Consider the following 19323-nt stretch of genomic DNA (forward strand, 5'->3'; position numbering starts at 1 on the left):
GGCATTCAATCCCAGATACTTAAGTATGGATTTCATACTTAAGTATCTGGAAATTATTGTCCTTATTATACTGGGATTGAACGTCCAGACCGCTAATACACGTAAAAATACGTCCCAGGTGTTTTGTTTCTACAATTGCTTGCAAACGAGACCATGAATGAGAGCATTTTATTTTCTAGTGCTGTTTTGGATCAAATCATTGGAAATGGAGCCGCTTTGCTATAATGAGGTTTGCCATTTGCAATTTTTATTTTCTAAGCTTCAGTATTGTTGAAAAGTAACAATCATCCTTGTTGTCAAACTGAAGTAAAAACAAAAGGGGGGGTCTTGTACGCAAGGTCGACATACTCAGAGAATTACGGTAATCGATTGTTTCAAAGTTATATACCGCAGCAGGATTTTTAGCTGTCCGGCACGCCTTTTTCTTCCATGCGGCCCCTGAGCTAAAGCGACTTGTGAGGAGAATGGCGTTTCCCACTTGCAACTAGCTTGACTATGTCCTTTTCAGCCGATTACAAGCGAGCACGCAGGGATTCTCTCATCGCGGACGACAGACAAGAGTGAGTGCAAAACAAGATAAAGATTACAAAGCGGGCATGAGCAAAATAATAAAAAAAAAGAATGAAAAAGAAGTCTCAGCTTGATTTTTTTTTTCCAAATTGCTTGAGTGAATTTGCGAACCTGGCTTTTCTATGCCAATCACGTCCCATTGACATGCAAACACACTTTCTGCTCCGTTCTCCTCAGCGCACACACTCCGGATTATTCCCACAGCACACGGAGCGTGTTAATTTTGTGTGAAGGGAATTCTTTGAACGAGAAGAAGCGCGTTCCATATTTCTGTGCATTCATGTGAAAGCGCACCGCGCCGCTTGATTTCTATTGGAAAAATAATCAGAGGCGAATCCTCACCTGGGAAGGGGGGGGGGGGGGTCTTTTTTTTAAGAAGCGACGAAGCGAAAGAGGGGCAAAACGGGCGAGGTGCGTCAAAGATTCAAGGGGATAGACGTGAGGCGAAAGGATAAAGCCGGCGCCGCCAGATGCACTGCGGAATAGCTTACCAATTACTGGGTCGGGGGGTCCACGTTTTCATCTCTCGCCACAATGCCAGATGCCACCTGTAGTCTTTCATTTTCTCTGGTCTAAATGTGTGTGTGTGTGTGTGTGTGTGTGTGTGTGTCTTACAGCGCATTGTGCACAGAAGCAGGAAGTTGCCACTGTGGAGTCAAGCTTTCTTGGGATGGGCAAGTACATTTGAACATATATTTTTTGTATTTCTCCCCATAATGCCAAATTTAAGTTTACTAAATAAATTAGCTAAATGCCAACACATTGAAAACGCCAGATGAGCTAACACATAGTACTGATGTGGCAGGGTTACAAGCGATCTGAACACAAAGGGTGCCGCAGAACATTCAGACAGGTAATATCGCAATACTTTCTATGGTATATGCTAAACTTCTATTAGCCCGAAATTAGCCCGGGGCGCCATGCTCTTTTCGGGTACCTGTGAAGACGGAGGCGCTGACCATTTTGCTCTCCTGGCTCCCGCTGACAGCGTTGAGACTGATGTGGTACTCGGTCGCGGGGAACAGACTGGACAAAGTGTAGTTGCTCACGTCGCTGTCAATCACCACGCTGTCCACTCCGCCTGCGAGGAAACCCGCCACATTAATATATATATATATATATATATATATATATATATATATATATATATATATATGGCTATTAGAGAAAATATGCGAAATGAAGTACCTCGGGCTGATTGGTAGGAAAGCTTATAATATTCAAAGGGAGCCAGCGGCTTGATCCAGGAAATGGTCACTATGTCCTCAGCCACGGCCGAGACCCTCATCTGCTTGGGCGGGTCCATTCCTACAGGAGAATATGCGGAATATGCTGAGAAACGCAGTCACTTCACTTGTGTAACACGTTGCATTCACTGGTGTCTCATAAATCATAATTCTCCCTTTAAAGTCAGAATTCTGAGAATACCGAGTCAAAATCCTGACAAAGTGAGAATTCCGACATTATTCTAGGAATTTTCACTTCAAAGTCAGAATTCTGACATCCGAGACATCTGACTCACGATTCACAACTCTGAATTCTCCGATTAAAGTGAGAACTCACATTTGAAACCGATAGTAACTCTGAAGTCAAAATCGTCACTTTAAAAACCAGATTACACAGAAGTGTAATCGTGCTCCCTGCTGACGACCAGTTTACCCCAGACGCACGGGAAAAGCGTACAATGGGAGCATAGCATTCATCTGACGGCCGTTATCGGCCCACTAGCCGTTATCCACAGAAGAAGCCACTGTATTTACCGGAGGGCGGTAATGAAGAGGAGATTATAGCACTTCCGTCTCTTGTTCAGGGAAAACAGCAACACTTCAAAATCTGAAGAATAACGACTAGTATTCACGTGGAGGAAAGTCGTTTCAAATTCCTGCCTTTGAAATGGTTTCATTTCCGCTTGGCGTATTTGGAAAAGTTGCGGCCATTCGGGTATGGTTATCTTACTAATTGCATTTTCTTTGCTAAATGAGGAACTCGCACTATGCCTTGTGATCTTTATTATTTCATGAAGCTTTCCGTCGAGACGGCATAGGTGCAGAATACAAAAAGGCTGGGCTGCCGTGATGCTTCATTGGCTCTGACCCGTGATGATATGAAATCAAACGCTTCTTCCTCAGCATTTTAGCGGAATTTGTACAAAGGGCCCAAGATCACCACAACAAAGTGGCGTTAAAAGTTACTGCTTGTAGGACTGACCTGTAACTACTTGCTAGAGTATTTAAAAAATTAAAAAAGGGATGGGCTACATCCAATTATTTTCTTTTTTTTCTTTGTTTTCTTTCATTCTTACTAAATAGCTATCTAAATGGTCTATTTAGCTATTTTTTTCTTTCTAGCTAGCTTTCTTTTTCTATCTATCTATCTATCTATCTATCTATCTATCTATCTATCTATCTATCTATCTATCTATCTATCTATCTATCTATCTATCTATCATAGCTAGCTTGCTAGCTAGCTAACGAGCTAGCTTAGCTATCTATCTAGCAGGTTTCTTTTCTTTCCCCGTATTGGTTTTTGCTCTTAAATCTTGTGATGTGTTTGTATGTTCCCAAAGAGCAAATGAAAAGAAGTGTATCACAAATCCACTCATTAATTCCCGCGTAATCTCGAGGAGTCTCTCGGTCCGACGGGGCGGCTCACCTGTGGTGAGGGACGCCGCGACGGGCTCGGAAGCGACCTGGCCCCGCACGGTGATTAAGCTGACGCTATACTGAGTGGAGGGAAGCAGGCCTTGCAGTCGCGACCTGGTCTTGGAGCCGTCCAGGGTCACGTTGGAGGCGTCGGCGCCGTCGGCCGACGCGTAGCCGAGGACGAAGACGTCGGCGGGCGGCGCCGGCGAGCTCCACGCCACCAGCGCCGACTCGGAAGTCACCTCCGACAAGTAGAGGTGGGAAACGGGCCTGATCCCTGAAGGGATATGGATTAAACGTCACGGGGCGAAGAAAGCCGAGGAAGGAATCCGCCGCGGAGGAGGATGGAAATGGAGAAGTCGCCATGGTGATGGATGCAAGGAAGCGGCCGGGGAAATTAGCCCGGGGCGCCATCTTGATCAGGCGGACGTGATGATTTAATCGCTCAAGAAGTGGAGAGGCTAATTGGATTAGGTGCCATAAAGATGAAGTTGTGATAAGATTGATCGTGAATAGAAAATGGAAAAAGCGATGATGCTAGCAGATGACGCCGTCAGAAACGTTCCAGTCCGACGGCTAATGATGAAGCGAATGAACGTGAGGCGAAAAAAGCAAGATGGATGGACTTTCCACTGCAGCGTACGATTTCGATTGGGCGTCCAGCCAAAACTGAAGCCTATCGTATTTTGCGCACTATAAGGCGCATCTAAAAGCCTTGAATTTGCTCTAAAGCACATGTGTCAAACTCCGGTCCTCGAGGGCCGGTGTCCTGCATCTTCCGTGTTTTGATTACCTTATTAGCAAGCTCTGAAAATGATCCAAAACATTTGAATCTCTTATGTTTGAGAGAGAAAGTTTGAAAACATGCAGCATACCGATCCTCCAGGACTGGGGTTTGACAGTCTTTGAATGTAATCACAGGGTTAGGGTTAGATTGAGTGACTTTTCTGATTGTTTTGTTTTGGATCCCCCCCTTAGCGCAGCTCCATCTAGTGGATGCATAACGCGAGCCCAGTCACTACTGCAGCTTCTATTCTAAGTGCCTTATGATGCAGCAGTATTAAAACAAGCCTTTCATTGTTTCATTGCATTTTATAATCAGGTGCGCCTTATAGTGCGGAAAATATGGTATGTCGGCGTGCAGCTAAGAGCTATTTACGCTCAATCAAGATTAGACATCGAGCTTTTGAAGGCACGGTTCGAGAGAAAATGATAAAAAAGAGATGTTAGTAGTCAAGTGCAGGAAACGGTGACATCCAATTAATTTGTGTTCATTCTTCTGATCTCGTCCGATCACCCTGTCATCTCAGCTGTAGCCGCGTTAGTCGCTCAAGATGCGGAACGATCAAGTCGCACATCATCCAAGACGACGATGATGATGGTGATGATGATGATGAAGAAGGTGATGATGGTTGCCGTGGTGCAAAGAACGACGCGATGGAGATGAAGACGATGGAACCAAATGACAAGAGAAGACTTTGAAGAACCAAAAAAAGGTGAACAAAAAATGATGATGATGAAGGAGAGGAAGGAAGAAAAAGAAGACAGAAGCTGAGGAAATGTGACATGAGTGAAGAAGCCAACATATGCATAAATTGCATGCTGGAAGATGAAAAGAGTCATTGCAAATAGGGGCTTGTGTGAATCCAGCTCATTAGCAGCCTGCAATCTTTCGCATCTCCTAATAGTTTCTTTAATCAACTTGCTTTTTTTTTTTTTTTTCAAAGTATGACTCACCTTATCGTCATTAAATCCACCACTGGACACAGCGGGATTTTTTTTCCCTCCCACACATAGTAACATTTAGAAGTTGTTTTATTTTTTTTTTTTAGCAACCAGCAGCCAGAGGGGTTGCCTCTAGCAGTTTTGCGCCACATTATTTTCACTTAAAGAAGCAAGCAGACCGAACCAACGTCTGAATCCATCTGTGTTCACCACAGGGTCAGTAAAATGAGATTTATTCTGCGGTGTTCGTATTGACAAAGGTTGTTATTAGCTTGTTTTTAAGAAAAACCTAGTAGACTCACCCTACATTTAGTCCATCCTGAGCATTACGATGACATTTATTTTGTGTTGAGAATTCTTCAAGTGCTTTAGTTTTTCATGGTAAGTTATATCTTACCCTGAAATTATGTGCTTTTGATCTGCAAGGAAACGCTATATTTGCGTAATTTGACCAAAACTGATTGGCCGTCTTGCGTCCCCTCGCGTCCCCTCGCACCAAGTATGTCCTACAGGTGTCGCCCAATCACGCAAAAATTCAAATCCACGTAGTCAATCTGAATCAATCATTACTGAGTACTCTTCACTGTATAGAACTTGGTCATGTTTTACAAAGATTATTGCCTTTTCTCCCTTCTCTTTTATTAATATGTATTCATATTTCGTTTTCTTTTTATTATTACTGGTTTGAACTTATTTGTGTTAACTGCACTTTCACTGCATTTGTTAACGCAAATACATTATTTTACTGTGTTTTGCATGTTTTCCGGCGCTACGTAAATAGATTTGAGCGGTACCCGTCCAAAACGAAGTCTTTAAATCCCTAAAACGGCGTCTCAGATGCCATCGGCAATTTGGTGCGATGATGCCAGCAAATGAGCTGACGGCGAGCCTGGCATTTTTTCTTGCAACGGGCTTCAAACGCCACTTGAGCGCTACCTGTGAAGGCGTCGATGGAAGCCGCGTTGCTTTGCTGCCGCCCCCTCTTGGCTGCCACCGTGATGCTGTACTCAGTCCCGGGCTCCAAGTCCGTCAAAGTGGCGGTGCTTTCATCCCTTGGCACAGTCAGCTGGAACGCAAACACGTGCAAAAAAATGAATACAAAATAGAAACCCCGACACGATCCGGCTGCATAATCCGGCTGCATGTTGCTTGCAAGTTGTCTCCGGAATTAACGGTCGAAAAGCGTTTGTCATCGTTCACCTCCGTAGTCACGCCCGAAGAGGACGTGTAGGCGACCTTGTAGAAGTCGATGGGGCCCGGGACCTCGCCCCATACCAGGGTGATGGTGTTGTCCGTTGACGCCGTGACAGTGAGATCCATCGGCACGTCCAGGCCTGCCGCGTAGGTGTCCAGTTAGAGCTTTGTCTGAAATTTTGCTTTTTTTTCCCTAGTTTTTCACGGAAGTGAAAGTGAAAATAGAGCTGAAAGAAGCTAGCTAGCATCCAAGGCCAATGCCTGCTCAGCATCCGTGTACTTTTTTTTTTTTTTTACTAGTATCAGCTGCCATTGTGTGTACTGATTTCAGATTTCTTTTTTGACATTCAGTATATGGTGGAAAAAAAAAGTTAATATCAGAGACTTTGGATGCACACCGATATATTCAGAAGCGTTTTTGTTGTTGTGTGAAATTGGACTGACATCCAATATCAACATCGGATGGGAACACCCCTACTCGTCAAGTTGAAACTTGGAAGTTTGCAGAAAGATGCGCTAGAGCAGGTGTGTGGAAATTATTTTTATCATGGGCCACATTGGAGTTATGAAGTTAAACCAATTTGAATTCTGGTCATCACACATTTTGAAATCAGAGCTAGCTAAAAACTCAACAGGGGTATTTACAACAAAAACAAAAACTAGCCAAAACTTGAAGTCGTAGTTAGCAATTGGCGGGCCACATGAAATGATGTGGCGGGCCAGATCTGGCCCCAGGGCTTTGAGTTTGACACCTCACCCACCCGTTCTGGCGTTCATGGTGGCCGATGTGCTCTGGTTACCGCCTCTCATGGCGGAAATGCCGATGCCGTACTCGGTGGCGGGCAGCAGCTCTGAAACGCAATCAATCAATTTGCATCAGTCACTCGCAAATAGCGTACACATATAACAAGGAGGGACTCGGACGGCGGTTCAGCCTGCTTGCTTCTTTTCTTGAAAATAATGTTAGCCAATAAAATAGATGATCATTTTTGAGTTGCCGTTTATAGGACGCAGCTATACTTTTTTTGGTTAAAAAAAACAAACATCTTATATTTGGGGAATTAGAGTAGTTCGAAATCCGAAAGCACGGATTGCAGAAAACAACATGCATTGGAAATTTCCGCAGCTGCAATCCGCCCCGAGGACAAAGACAATCATTGGTGGCCGGCCAGGCAGAGGAGGCCGCATTCCATTCAGCGCGCGCCAGACGAGTCGGGTCCGCGCGGGAACGTGACGGCAAAACGCTTGCGCCGACGACGATTTGGGCACACTTACCGGTGAGAGTGGTCTTGGTGGTCGCGCCCTCGTTTCTCGGCACGATGACTTTTTCGTACTGATCGCCCGCCAGCGTGCTGTACACCACCTGGTAGGCGTCCACCTGCATGAGCACGTCATTAGCCATATTCAAACTATTGACCGCTCGCCGGCTTTATCTTCAGCTTGAGTCGGAAGCCTCGGATCAAACAAAAAAAAAGATGTGATGTGTTCTCACATAACCAGGCCTACGGAGCGAGGATCCGTTTGGGGTTATTGACGAAAATACGCATTTTCCCAAAACGTGCCCACTTTGGGGTTTCTACATAAACAAACTCCTTTAAGCTCTTCACTTTCATTTGGCAGCAGCCAAAAGTTCAGATTGTAATTGGGATAAGTAGACCATGTGCAGCATTGAAATATACTTTGAATACTTGATACTTTTACTTCTATCAAACGTATATACTGTGTGTGTGTATGTGTATGTGTATGTGTATGTGTATGTATATATATATATATATATATATATATATATATATATATATATATATATATATATATATATATATATATGAGATGATGGTACCTGCGCCTCACTGTTGTCCCATTCCAAGTCCAAGGTGGTGGAGGTCTTGGAGAGGAGGCGCAGATTCTTGGGGGCGTCCATCTCTGAGAAAAACGATAAAGCTGACAACGTTGGGGACACTGAGACCGTTTCTCAGGGGGGGGTGTACAAACAATGCAATCAGCGTCGCAAACACGCCGCCGAGCTATAATCATCGCTAAGCGCATGCTCGCATTAAGCACGCCGAGGCAAACGTTCCAGGCCCGGGCCGGATGACCTTGAAGAGCGCGCTACGTCAGGCTATATGTCGGCGAGAATTGTATCCTCGCCCGCATCTGCTTGCCGTCGGCCCTCACCCGTTGTAAATTCAATGGAAACGGATCCGCTCGCGTTGCCGTTCCTCATGCCGCTCACCGACACCTCGTAGCGGGAACCGGGCCGGAGGACCTTCCGAGCAAAAGGAGCGGGGCCCGGGTAAGAAAGGGGCGGAGCTGTCGCCTAATGGCCTAAAATCCCAATGGGTAGGAAATGAGTGAAACACATCACCTGCAGGCTGTACTGGCTGAGCGTGGGCTGGAGGCGGAAGGTGGTGCGCGGGCCCTGGCCTCCCGCTAGTCCGTAACGCAAGACCATCTGATCCATCTTGGCTCTTGGCGGCGTCCATTCCAGGAACGCCACCGTGTCCGACACGTCGCGCACAACCAGCTCGGTGGGACCGTCCATCACTGGTGAAAAGTGAATTTTAGACAATCCACAAGGCGTGACGAGAGCAAAATCGACAGATGACTTTACTGAAACAAAATAATAAAAACGAATAATAATAATAATTAGTGTCATAATTATCACTATATAGGCGCTTTACAAAAAATTAGATTATTATAGAAATATAATATATTTCTATAGTGGAATTTTGCCTCAGCGAGAGCCAATTCACTAGAGCGCGGGAGCGAGCGCCGATTGGCTCCCCGCTCCGGTTGCTATGCACCTCCACTTCATCGGGACCGATTTGACATTTGAGAAATCTTTTCCAAGGTGCCATTTTGACTAAGTAACATTGCGTGCTGCCGCGGCACTTTTATTCTTGCCCGCTGACCTGCGGGGAGCCCGGAGTGAATGACATGTTTGCCGCAACGTGCGAAAAGCGAGCCGCGCCCCCATCCAAATATTTCTTTGAGAAAGAAAAGAAAAAAAGGACAGCGATCCCGGAGTCGGGTTTGACACCTTCCTTCCTTGATGTAGTCACAATTGGGCCCTTGGGCCGCGTCCCAGAAAAGGAAAACAACAGGCAGGAAGCGTCCCCCTGCGGTTTTAGCCCCGGACACCTCATCATACTTCCCCGTCTCCGAGGAAGAATAAATCTTTCTCATAAATAAGCGAGGGCCTTCAAATTTGTCTCAACCTTCTTAGCACAACCAATCGGGTGTCTTCTCACCGGCTCCCATGAAATATTAATGAGCAAGCGGCATGAATTATTAAAGCGTACTTAATTACAGCTCATAACTTGAACAAAGTCTTGACAGGAAATTGATGGTGTTTGGACGACAGACGCGAGAGTCCGAAATTTGATGAACAACTTTTCAATTGAATCTCTTCGAGATGCCTTCGTGAAGCCAGCTGGATGAAAAGTAAAGGCGATACATCACTGAGACGCATGTGCGTGTGTGCAATGTTCAATATTATTACCGTAGTACCTTTTCTGGCAGCGGGTGGGCTTGGCGAACGTGTGAAAAAATATCAACCCATTTAGAAGGTGTCTGGTTGCTCCACGCTTATTGTAGGTTGGGGTAAATGAGTCAGTCATTTGAGACACTCGGGTTGAAAAAAAAAAGATGCCATAGGCATTTTTTTGTACCCGTGTACTTCACGTACAGCGTCAGGAAGAAGCAACAAGCCTTGACGCTATGCATAACAAGAACAGGCTGCTAACAATGCCAAACCGATTAAAGAGGCTTCAAAAAAGATTTCATTGTGCTAACATTGTGGTATACAGCGTATGTTGGCAGTGATTAGCGGCGGCATCAACATCGGTAGCTAGCAACGCCAGCACTGAATAGGCTGGCGAGACCCATGGGATTACTTTCAAAGGCTGTTCAAAAGACATAAATGACTCAACCGACACGGTTGCCGTTCCTACCGATCACTATCAAACATAACAGACATACTCTAACACGCCATATCCATGCATCCAAATTGATCGAGAATCAAGAGGGTCGATGCGTGGCGTTAACGGAGGCAGATTGCGTACGTACGTGTTGTGACGGTGGCGGTGAAGGGCTGACTGCGACCTTGGTCTCTGAGCGCCACCAGGTTGACTGTGTACTCTTCGCCCGGTCTCAGACCAGTTTGGATGAAGGATGTGATGGTGCTGGGCAGTTGGGCCGTCATCCCGCCGTCGTTGTCCTGGGAAAATGGAAAACCACAAAAGCAAAGAATATGTGACAGGATGCCAACATTGGGTCGTTTGGCATATAAAGCCAGATGACCACGTTGCAGACTGAAAGACAGATTTGAAAAGCACAACTCCTCCGCAAACGCCTGGGAGATGACGGCTGTGGTTGGAGATGCCATCTGATTCAATGAATCAGCACGAGTGGCGTTGCCCGGACGGGCAGCGGCAAGGACGGCAAGCCTGATGTTTCAACAAAAATCCGTGCCCAAACTCACAGACGATCAAACATCCAGCAAAATGATTACGCAAAAATGACCGTCCAATTTTCCCAGAATATGTCGTATTTTCCGCATTTTAAGGCGCACCTGAACGCCTTCAAGTTTCGCAAAAGCTGCAGTTTATCATCCCCATCTGCATTTCAGTTATTAAGGTATTTTTTACTATTACAATTTGTATAAAGTAAAAATGGGCGGGGATGGATTCGTACACGGAGAAATACGGTAATACATTTCACTGCTCCTGAAAAAATAACAACTGAAATGTATGTTTCATTCCAGACAAAGCAATGTTGTTTTCAGGGCCGATTCTGATGATTGGTAGTAAAAGATGCCAATAAATGACATTGGCAGCAGATTTGATCTTAAATAAAAGACATTTTATAAAAGTTCAGGGAGCGCCCATTGCCATGGGTACGTCTTAAACCGGCACCCCGTTGTAGAGTTAACCCGAAATATAAATAAAGTAACTATGAGATTAAAACCGTATTGAATTGCTCTTCTATCAGCCTGCGGATTTTTTTAAAAGGTCATACGGATGTTTTTCAAATCACGAATGTGACCACGACCAATCATTTTCTGTGTTTTCGTTTATCTTAAAAAGTTGATAGACAAGATTTGAAGGACGGCTAAAAATCCTGTGAACGCTCCCATTTGTTGCCCAAGTTGTACATGTTCCCAGGATGTTGCATATGCATCACAAGCTGTTTGGATGTACGGGCAACACTGGCAAAGTACGTACGTGCCACTTGCCGCGTTCTCTCTTTCAAGAATGACGGGAATCATTTCGCTCAACTTCATCATGTAAATGCTTTGTTATGCGTGGTGAGCGTTGAACTCTTTTCACAAGCACTTCAAATTCTTCAGATCGTCACATCTTAAATCAGGGTGAGAAAGTCAACCTCCATTTTTTTTTTTACGTGGCATTCTGAATAACTCATTCAATCCCCAAAACGTATTAGATGAAAAAGAAATGAATACGAAGACTAAGAAGACAAAGAAGATGGGCAAGAAGACAAAGAAAAAGATGAAAATGAAGACGACAAAGAATTAGATGACGAAGAAGATGAAGAAGAAAAGATGCAAAAAAGAAGCTGAAGAATACGGAAATAAAGAAAACTGCAACAAAGACAAGGATGAAGGCAAAAAACATGAAGGAGACAAAGTCGAAGTCGAAGCAGAGAAGAAAAAGATGATGAAAAAGATGAAAAGGAAGAAGACTTGGAAGACGAAAAGACAAACAAGAAGAATACGAAAACCGAAATAAAGAAAACAATGAGAGAGAAGACAAGGACGGAGGCAAAAAAGATGAAGACAAAGACCAAGCAGAGAAGAAGAAGAAAAAGCAACAAAAAAGGTGAAGAAAAGAAGACGAACAAGAAGAAGACGAGGTCAAAGATGAAGACGACAAAGTGTTTGCATGTTTAAAGGCAAATCTCCATTAGCAGATTGTCCAAATTGCTGGACTCAATTCCCAAGGGGGGTGCGCACCACTCCGGACTCCTAATGCGATTTCCCCCAAGGAAGAGGGAAGTACTGAGGACCAGGCGAACGAGGACGGAGGTTACCTTTGGGGCTCGGCGCCCATTTCAACACGGCAAAACGGAGGAAAAAATGGGATGATGGAGGGATGAGTGGAAACTTCGCGAAAACACACGGAAGACTGCATGAGCGCTAAAAGCAATGAAATCAAATTAGCGAGGACTTTTTTTTCTACCCAGAACCATTCAAAAGAAAAAAAAAAAACATCCTCAGACTTTCCACTTGGAAACGGGTCATACCAAAGCACATCTCCCCCCTAGGAGAGCTTAAAGGAGAAAAGCAATTACCGTGAGAGGCCCGAGATGAAAGTGCCCACAGTACCTGAGTTTAGCGGCAGATTTAGAAGGAAAAAGCTTTTTGATTACTGGCTTTGGACCCAGTCGGAGTTCCGTTTCACAAAGGGTTATGCTCTCAAAGGGGTTTTACCCCATCATCTTTTTAATAGCCAATAAGCTTCACGCAATCCGCCAGACTCATTCAAAACCCGCAAAACCAATTCATTTGCCGATACCCCAAAAGTCGTTTCAGCCACAACGCTAAATCCAATCAAAGCTCTCCTCGCGGACCTCTTTGTCTTCATTACATATAAGAAATATTAGAGGGAGGAAATTTACATTTTTTTGCAGTACCCCGCCCCCCTTACGTTATCGCCATTTTTGCACGCTGAAAATTGTACTCCTCGGTTCGTCAGTCCGTCAGACAATGGCCAATCCGTCGGCAACTTCCGCCGACCCTAAGCTATGAGGGCCTCATAGGCCTCTCATTGATAACTGCTTGACTAACATTTTTAGATGCCGGTTTCAAAACTTTTCATTCAAATTACTTAAAATTTGTCAAAATTTCATCTGTCGCATACCCTACAAATAAAACAAAGAATTGCTGAGGTTGAATTGACTAAAAACACGTCCTTAACTTAACTTCTATCTTGCATTTCCTATCTATCTATCTATCTATCTATCTATCTATCTATCTATCTATCTATCTATCTATCTATCTATCTATCTATCTATCTATCTATCTATCTATCCATCCATCCATCCATCCATCCATCCATCCATCCATCCATCCATTTAGTATCAGTAGGAGAAGAGTACCTTAGGGATGAAGCTGATCTCCCAACCATCAAAGGAATAGAAGGAAGGCTGCCACTGGACCTCCACTGACGTCTCTGTGATGGATTTGAAGACTAACCCATCTGGATTGGAGAGGTCTAGTGTGGAGGTGAGAGACAGATTATTTTCCTTGTGCGAACCTCACAGCCCATAAATCACACCCATCACATGCCGGACTTGTCCATTGGTGGACTTTTTTCCTTGTGCATTCATTTGCCTGTTCCTTGCTCTCAACTGACATTTCGGATTTGTAAACCCTTTCAAAAATGCCATATAGGACACAACTGTGTATTGGACACACCCCTAATTTTACAGTCAAATTATATTCTGTTTTACTTTGTATAGGACACTCCAAAATGTTACCACTGATGTAAAAAAATGGATATATATGTCAAAAGACCACAATTATTGACCCCTGGAGGGAATGTTGACCCCATTTGGGTTTTTTGATGTTTTTGATGTGTGATATCAAAGAAAAGCAGGCAACAAAAAAACACCATGAGGCAAAAACATTGAATCGATTGTCAAAACACGTTAACTTTCAATATGCCATACCTTCTAAATGCTTGCAAACGAGAAGTCGAGAGGTACTCCAACTCGCAAACAGGGAGATGCTAGCGGACAACTTATGACATTCGCAAGCCTTTCAATGACTTCATTGAGCGGCTTAGCCTGACTCCCATCATGCAAAGTTCTTGCTATGGATTGTGGGACTTGTAGTTGACAAAAGACCTTGATCGACGAATCAATAGTGTCAAATTGAAAAAAAATGTTTATAGGTTGTACCCATACTTTTGGCCTTAATTTTTGTGCAAAAAAAAAAAGTGTGTCTTATATTTGGGAAATGAAGGTACTTGTTAATTGCCTATGAAGCAAATATTCTCGGAATACGGAGACCGGTACAGACATCTGTCTGTGTTTGTTAGTGTGTTTGCGCAGGAGCAAATGGATAGCAGGTGGCACGGTGGAGCAGGTGACATTCGCACTCTGTCCCTGCCTGGGAGCGTAGCGGATTTGTTTTCTTTATGCCGTCAATATGAGGATGAATAAAACATGACGCCGCACTTACATGTTGCGACAGTGATGCTGGCAGGAACGCTGATGCTGTTATTAATGACAGCAAACACATTGATGTTGTACTCCATGCCGGCATCCAGGTCTGCGATGGTGCAGGATGTGCTATTCCCAGGGAGCCGCGTTTCCAGCTGCACACCTGAGAGACGGAAAACGCACACGAGCTTGATCTTTTTCATTATTTAGAAGCTTATTGTCAAATGTTTGGCATTCAAGCCCATTTCTTGGTTCACCTCCCAGGGTGCTTGGTGTGTAGGTCACCAGGAAATCCGTCAGGACCGCAGAACCTTCCCACTCTAGTTCGACTTCTCTGTCCGTCACCCCTCGGACCTTCAGGTTCATGGCAGGTGCCACTGTAGACGAAGAACAAATGAACAAATTCATTCGGTCCAAGTCTTGACTAGGGTTAGCACGGGTCCAAGTGTAATTCCAGTACTCTACAGCAGAGGTCCCCAATTGCCAGTTCGCCGACTGGTCCGTGAAACAACCGGTTCCGGGCCGCATGGGCCGCACCTAAAATAATGAACTTGTCATGGCCAGTGAGAGTTGGATAGTGCTCCTGTTGTTTTGCCTCCCTCTTCAGGCATTTTTCGGTGATTGATCTAATTTCGGTAAATCCCAAACTGTATTACGATAGGCTGATTTCATCACATGACAATGATGACGTCAACTGAACAACACACTAGTTTCTGTGTTTACAGCCATTTGTTTGTATTGTGAATAACGGTGTGTTATAATTGTGCTATATATTTTTGTATTGTTTTAGTATAACCAGTCGAACCTTCAGAGATTGAAGCTGATGTTTAATGGATTTTCTTTATTTCTCTTGAAGACTATTTGTCAATTTGTCAATCACACACTGAGGACAGAATAGAAATATTTCAGTTTTATACATTATCCAAGCATGAACGCTATTTTACCGAATATTCTCTAGCTGCAGCTCTACTAGGCTCTACTTCTCAAATCTGCATTTTTTTTTTTTTTAAATCAGCTTTGTTTCCTCTAGCGCGTGAAAAGTAAATGAACAGCCAGAAGCAAGCGAGTGTGAACAGGAAAGGCAGCGCACGCTGAAGTGGCAATAGTCAAGTCAAGTCATGCGCCGAGAGGGGCTGTTGAATTTTAATGCGCCCGCATAAACATGAATGTTTACAGTTCATTCGGCCAAAAACAACGACGGCGAAGGAAGGCGGACGGGCGGAGGACACCAAAGACACCGCGATGAAACGAGAAGACGGACGCACGCTCGCAAAGGAGATAAGAGACGAGGAGGCGGCGGGGCTGAAATGAGGGACACGAGGTGAACGCAATAAATAAAGAATGGCGTCTCCTCCTCCTCCTCTTCATCTTCATCGCTGCGGCGCGTGCTATTGGATTTTACAACGCGGCGTCCGTAGGGAGCCTTTGGATACTTGAGTGGCCTTTTCACATATCCCTTGACGGATGGCTACGGGCTGTTTAGCATATCGCCACTTTGTAGCGGTTCATTCTAGCGGAGGGGCAGTTGCCGCTCCCGTCTCAGCCACTCAGGGGAAACTTTTAGACACTTTACCGTTTAGATCAGTGTTTCTCAATTACACTTTGCAAAGGTCGCGCCCAGGAAAGAAAAAACTTGCCGTGCCCCCACCCAACAATATTAGATATTATTCCCCGACTATTAGGGGACTACTGAGGGGCGCTTGTGTTTATCCCAAATATTTCCTCATTTTACACCCCAAAAAGTGCCATTCATTTCCGATGGGAGATTTGACATTTCATATTTAAAGCTTTCCCATTTCGCATTCACAACATTTAGCGCATTCATTTCCCCTAAGGGATCATTCCAAATCAGTCGGTCTCATTCCAAGCCATACAAAGTCTTTATATTTAGCCCTGCGCCTTCACACACAATTTCCTCAGGAACTGCATTTATCTAGTCATTTTTATTCTTCCGCTCACTTATTTGACACCTTTCAACTCAACTCCAATTTATCCGTTTCACACCATTCCAATTTCAACATGTTCCAAATATTTACGTGAGGGGCGCTCGTATTTTTGGTACTCCAAACATTTATTGTTTTCCTACAATTGCCCATTTTAGATTCCATTCATTTTCAAGAGGAGATTTGACATTTCAAGCTTTCCCACTTCACATTCACAACATTGAGCTCATTCATTTCTCCCCTCCAAAGAATTCTCCATTTCCATTATGCGCAGAAAAGCTCCAAAGTCAACCTCCATCTCCGAGAGTAACCGTAATGGCAGCGCTTATTGGACTGATAGCGAAACGGTGTATGTACCTTTACTGTCAAGATGAAAAGGCGGCACCGGGTTCAAGTCGATTGCTGCTTTGCGGGCGGATAGATGCGTATGTAAAGATACACTGGCTCTTATCTCACGCCTGAAGCGTCCCATTTGAAGTCAACGGCCGACTTGATTCCTCATAATGGGAGGCTAGAGGCCACCGCAAACATATTGCGCTTTCCTGCTCTTTTCATCCAAGGCTGCACTTAAGCCTGTCAACTTACAGCGCTTGGCTAATTGGACCGTCGACTAGTTCCGCGTCTAATTGCTATCAGCCAGGGGTGGGACGAGACACAAATCCCACGAGACGAGCCGTCTCACCCGATGGAGTCCGCGACATTGTTATATTGATTTGCGATACCGTAATTCTCCAAACAGAAGACGCACTAACAGTAGCTTGTGTTAGCTGAAGTTGTTACGGCATTATTTTCAAGAAAAGAAGCGAGCAGACTGAACCATTGCATGAGTCCATCCTTGTTCACACTCTGGAATATGCCTAAAACCCAGAAGATGGTGTCAAAGTCAAGATGTCTCCAGCCTATTCAATTAAGAGCGCGCCGGTTAGAGAACACGGAACGGTATTCCATTTGACTCCTATATCAACTGCTGTCTTTTAGCATTAATACATAATCAGAAACTTGGAGAAACACGGATTCTGCTCAGCTTTGGGTATTTTTGGCAAAATGAATTCAAAACTACTGCTTGTAGCGCATTAAACCTTAAACTGGCACGCCGTTAGTTCTAGTTCTTCCTGGGCGCACGTACTGTATGTATGCTTGCGGTAGACTGTGAAAACTTCCAAACGGGTCATGCCCGTGCCCCTTGCGGCCCAACAAGCAACCCAAATGAAATCATCTCAAAATCTGGAGAAATCTCACGCCGTTTTAATCTCACCGTACGAGATCCTGTCTCATTTCGACTATCAGCAATTTGGCCCACCTGACCGGGAAAAAAATAGGCCGGCGAGGAGGGCTCAGCGGCGCCCATCCGTCATGGGCTCCCATGTCCGCTCTCATCCATCACCGGCTTGAGGCTCGCCTCCCAAATGGCGGCGGAGCATCTGATATTTGGCGCGGAGGCGCGCGCGACAACGACGAGGGAGCCGACCGGACTCCCGGGCCGACTCGGCGGCGGCTAATGTGACGCCTCTCTCCCAGGCCCGATGTGACGTTTGACAAATGAAGGCTCCTACACCTTCTGCTGTCCGGACAGTGGCGCACGCCGTCGCCTGCATTCCAAATGAGGGAAAAAAAAAAAAAAAACATGCCGGGGAGAGTTCGCCTTCTGTGGTTCTGGCTACGTAATCTATAAAACAAACGCATCGCTGGGATCCGCGCGGCTCGCATAAGCCAGGTGGTTGAATTAATTTCTTTCAATTAAATGACTTTTATTTATCCGCGCACATACTGCGCACATATGTCCATAGCAGCTGACCTGCGGTTGAACTTTCAAAGTCAAACATCTCCAAAGTGGCGTAAAAAAGTGCGGCGCAAAAAGCCACGTTCGAACGTGAGACCAACGTCAAGCCATTCCGGAACTCAAAGATGACTGAAGCTACAAGAAGGCTTCTACTAAGTCAAGGCTAAATGGACTTTGGCTTCTCTAGCGCTTTTCTACCTTGGGTCCTCAAAGCGCTACCTACACTAGGAGCAATCGGGGGTTCAGTGACTTGCTCATGGACACGTCGACATGGTCGGGGGATCGAACTCCAGTCCTCGAGGGCCGGTACCCTACATGTTTTCAAACATGCCGGCCCTCGAGGACTGGAGTTCGACACCTATGGTCTTGGTGGTCGGTCGATCGAACCCACGGCCTCTCAGCCGGGAGACGACCACGGGAGACGCCGAGCCGCGCCGCCCCAACTAAGGATTGCGATGTGATTGATGAACAACTACGGTAGTTCCCCAAATACCGGCGCACTTCCAAGTGCTTCCAAGTACAGTACGACAACGGCGGAAATCTACTCTTGGGTCGGGTTTAGTCCGTCGATTTTCGTGTCGGGCGACGGCGGGCAAAACGAGGGTCCGTCAGATGGTCCGCGGGTAAGCCGGCGGTTAAGAAAGCGGACGGAAAGACGGCAGGGTCGGAGGCCACCCACCGGAGTTGCAGTCGTCGCCGGCGAAGCCGTCGCGGCAGAGGCAGAAGCCGTCCTTGCAGACCCCCTTGTCGCTGCAGTTGTTGGCGCAGTACACCAGCGAGCAGTCGTCGCCCACGTAGCCTGGCCGGCACCGGCACGTCCCGTTGACGCACGCGCCCCGGTCCGAGCAGTCGTTGGGGCAGCCCCCCTCGGCGCAGTCCTCGCCGGCGAAGGGCTCCTCGCAGGCGCACTCGCCGTCCGCGCAGGAGCCGCGGGCCGAGCAGTCCTCGGGGCAACGGCGCTCCGAGCAGTTCTGGCCGGAGAAGTCGCCGGCGCACACGCACTCCCCTTCCACGCACACCCCCTGGCCCGAGCAGTCGTCGGGGCAACGGGGCTCCGAGCAGTTTTTGCCCGTCCAGCCTTCGTCGCAGACGCAGCCGCACAGATCCGGGCTGAAGCTGCCGTGCCCGTTGCAGCCCGGGAAAAAGTCCGAGCGGCCTGGGCAATGGTCACCAAAGGAAGTCACTTTCATCACTTTAACTACTTTAGCTAATTTAGCACCTGGTGTAGTCGATCACTTTAGGTAATAAGGTACTAAAGTAATGATTAACTTTATAGATTAAA

The 19323-nt window shown here is 45.8% G+C and overlaps 1 protein-coding gene and 1 long non-coding RNA gene across 2 annotated transcripts in view; one reads left to right on the forward strand and one right to left on the reverse strand.

The window, feature by feature from the left end:
- The window catches only part of tnr (tenascin R (restrictin, janusin)), a 98384-nt gene that overhangs the window by 19623 nt on the left and 59438 nt on the right, over positions 1–19323 (reverse strand). The window contains exons 9-23 of the mRNA XM_088429548.1: positions 18721–19197; positions 14576–14695; positions 14338–14481; positions 13251–13366; positions 10200–10350; positions 8497–8675; positions 8307–8397; positions 7972–8054; positions 7407–7509; positions 6893–6982; positions 6138–6271; positions 5874–6003; positions 3223–3489; positions 1759–1878; positions 1508–1651 (exon numbers count right to left, since the gene is read on the reverse strand). Of these exons, the coding sequence (XP_088285674.1) occupies positions 1508–1651; positions 1759–1878; positions 3223–3489; positions 5874–6003; positions 6138–6271; positions 6893–6982; positions 7407–7509; positions 7972–8054; positions 8307–8397; positions 8497–8675; positions 10200–10350; positions 13251–13366; positions 14338–14481; positions 14576–14695; positions 18721–19197 (2349 nt within the window). The remainder of the gene's footprint in view (positions 1–1507; positions 1652–1758; positions 1879–3222; positions 3490–5873; positions 6004–6137; positions 6272–6892; positions 6983–7406; positions 7510–7971; positions 8055–8306; positions 8398–8496; positions 8676–10199; positions 10351–13250; positions 13367–14337; positions 14482–14575; positions 14696–18720; positions 19198–19323) is intronic.
- On the forward strand, positions 340–15641 carry LOC148414306 (uncharacterized). Its single transcript, XR_015867458.1, has 4 exons — positions 340–560; positions 1188–1244; positions 13231–13377; positions 15495–15641. It is a non-coding gene; the product is annotated as an uncharacterized LOC148414306 (long non-coding RNA).

The sequence above is a fragment of the Hippichthys cyanospilos genome, chromosome 12 (assembly GCF_059441005.1).
Source record: "Hippichthys cyanospilos isolate Australia breed blue-spotted pipefish chromosome 12, RoL_Hcya_1.0, whole genome shotgun sequence".
In the NCBI taxonomy this organism is placed as follows: domain Eukaryota; kingdom Metazoa; phylum Chordata; class Actinopteri; order Syngnathiformes; family Syngnathidae; genus Hippichthys; species Hippichthys cyanospilos.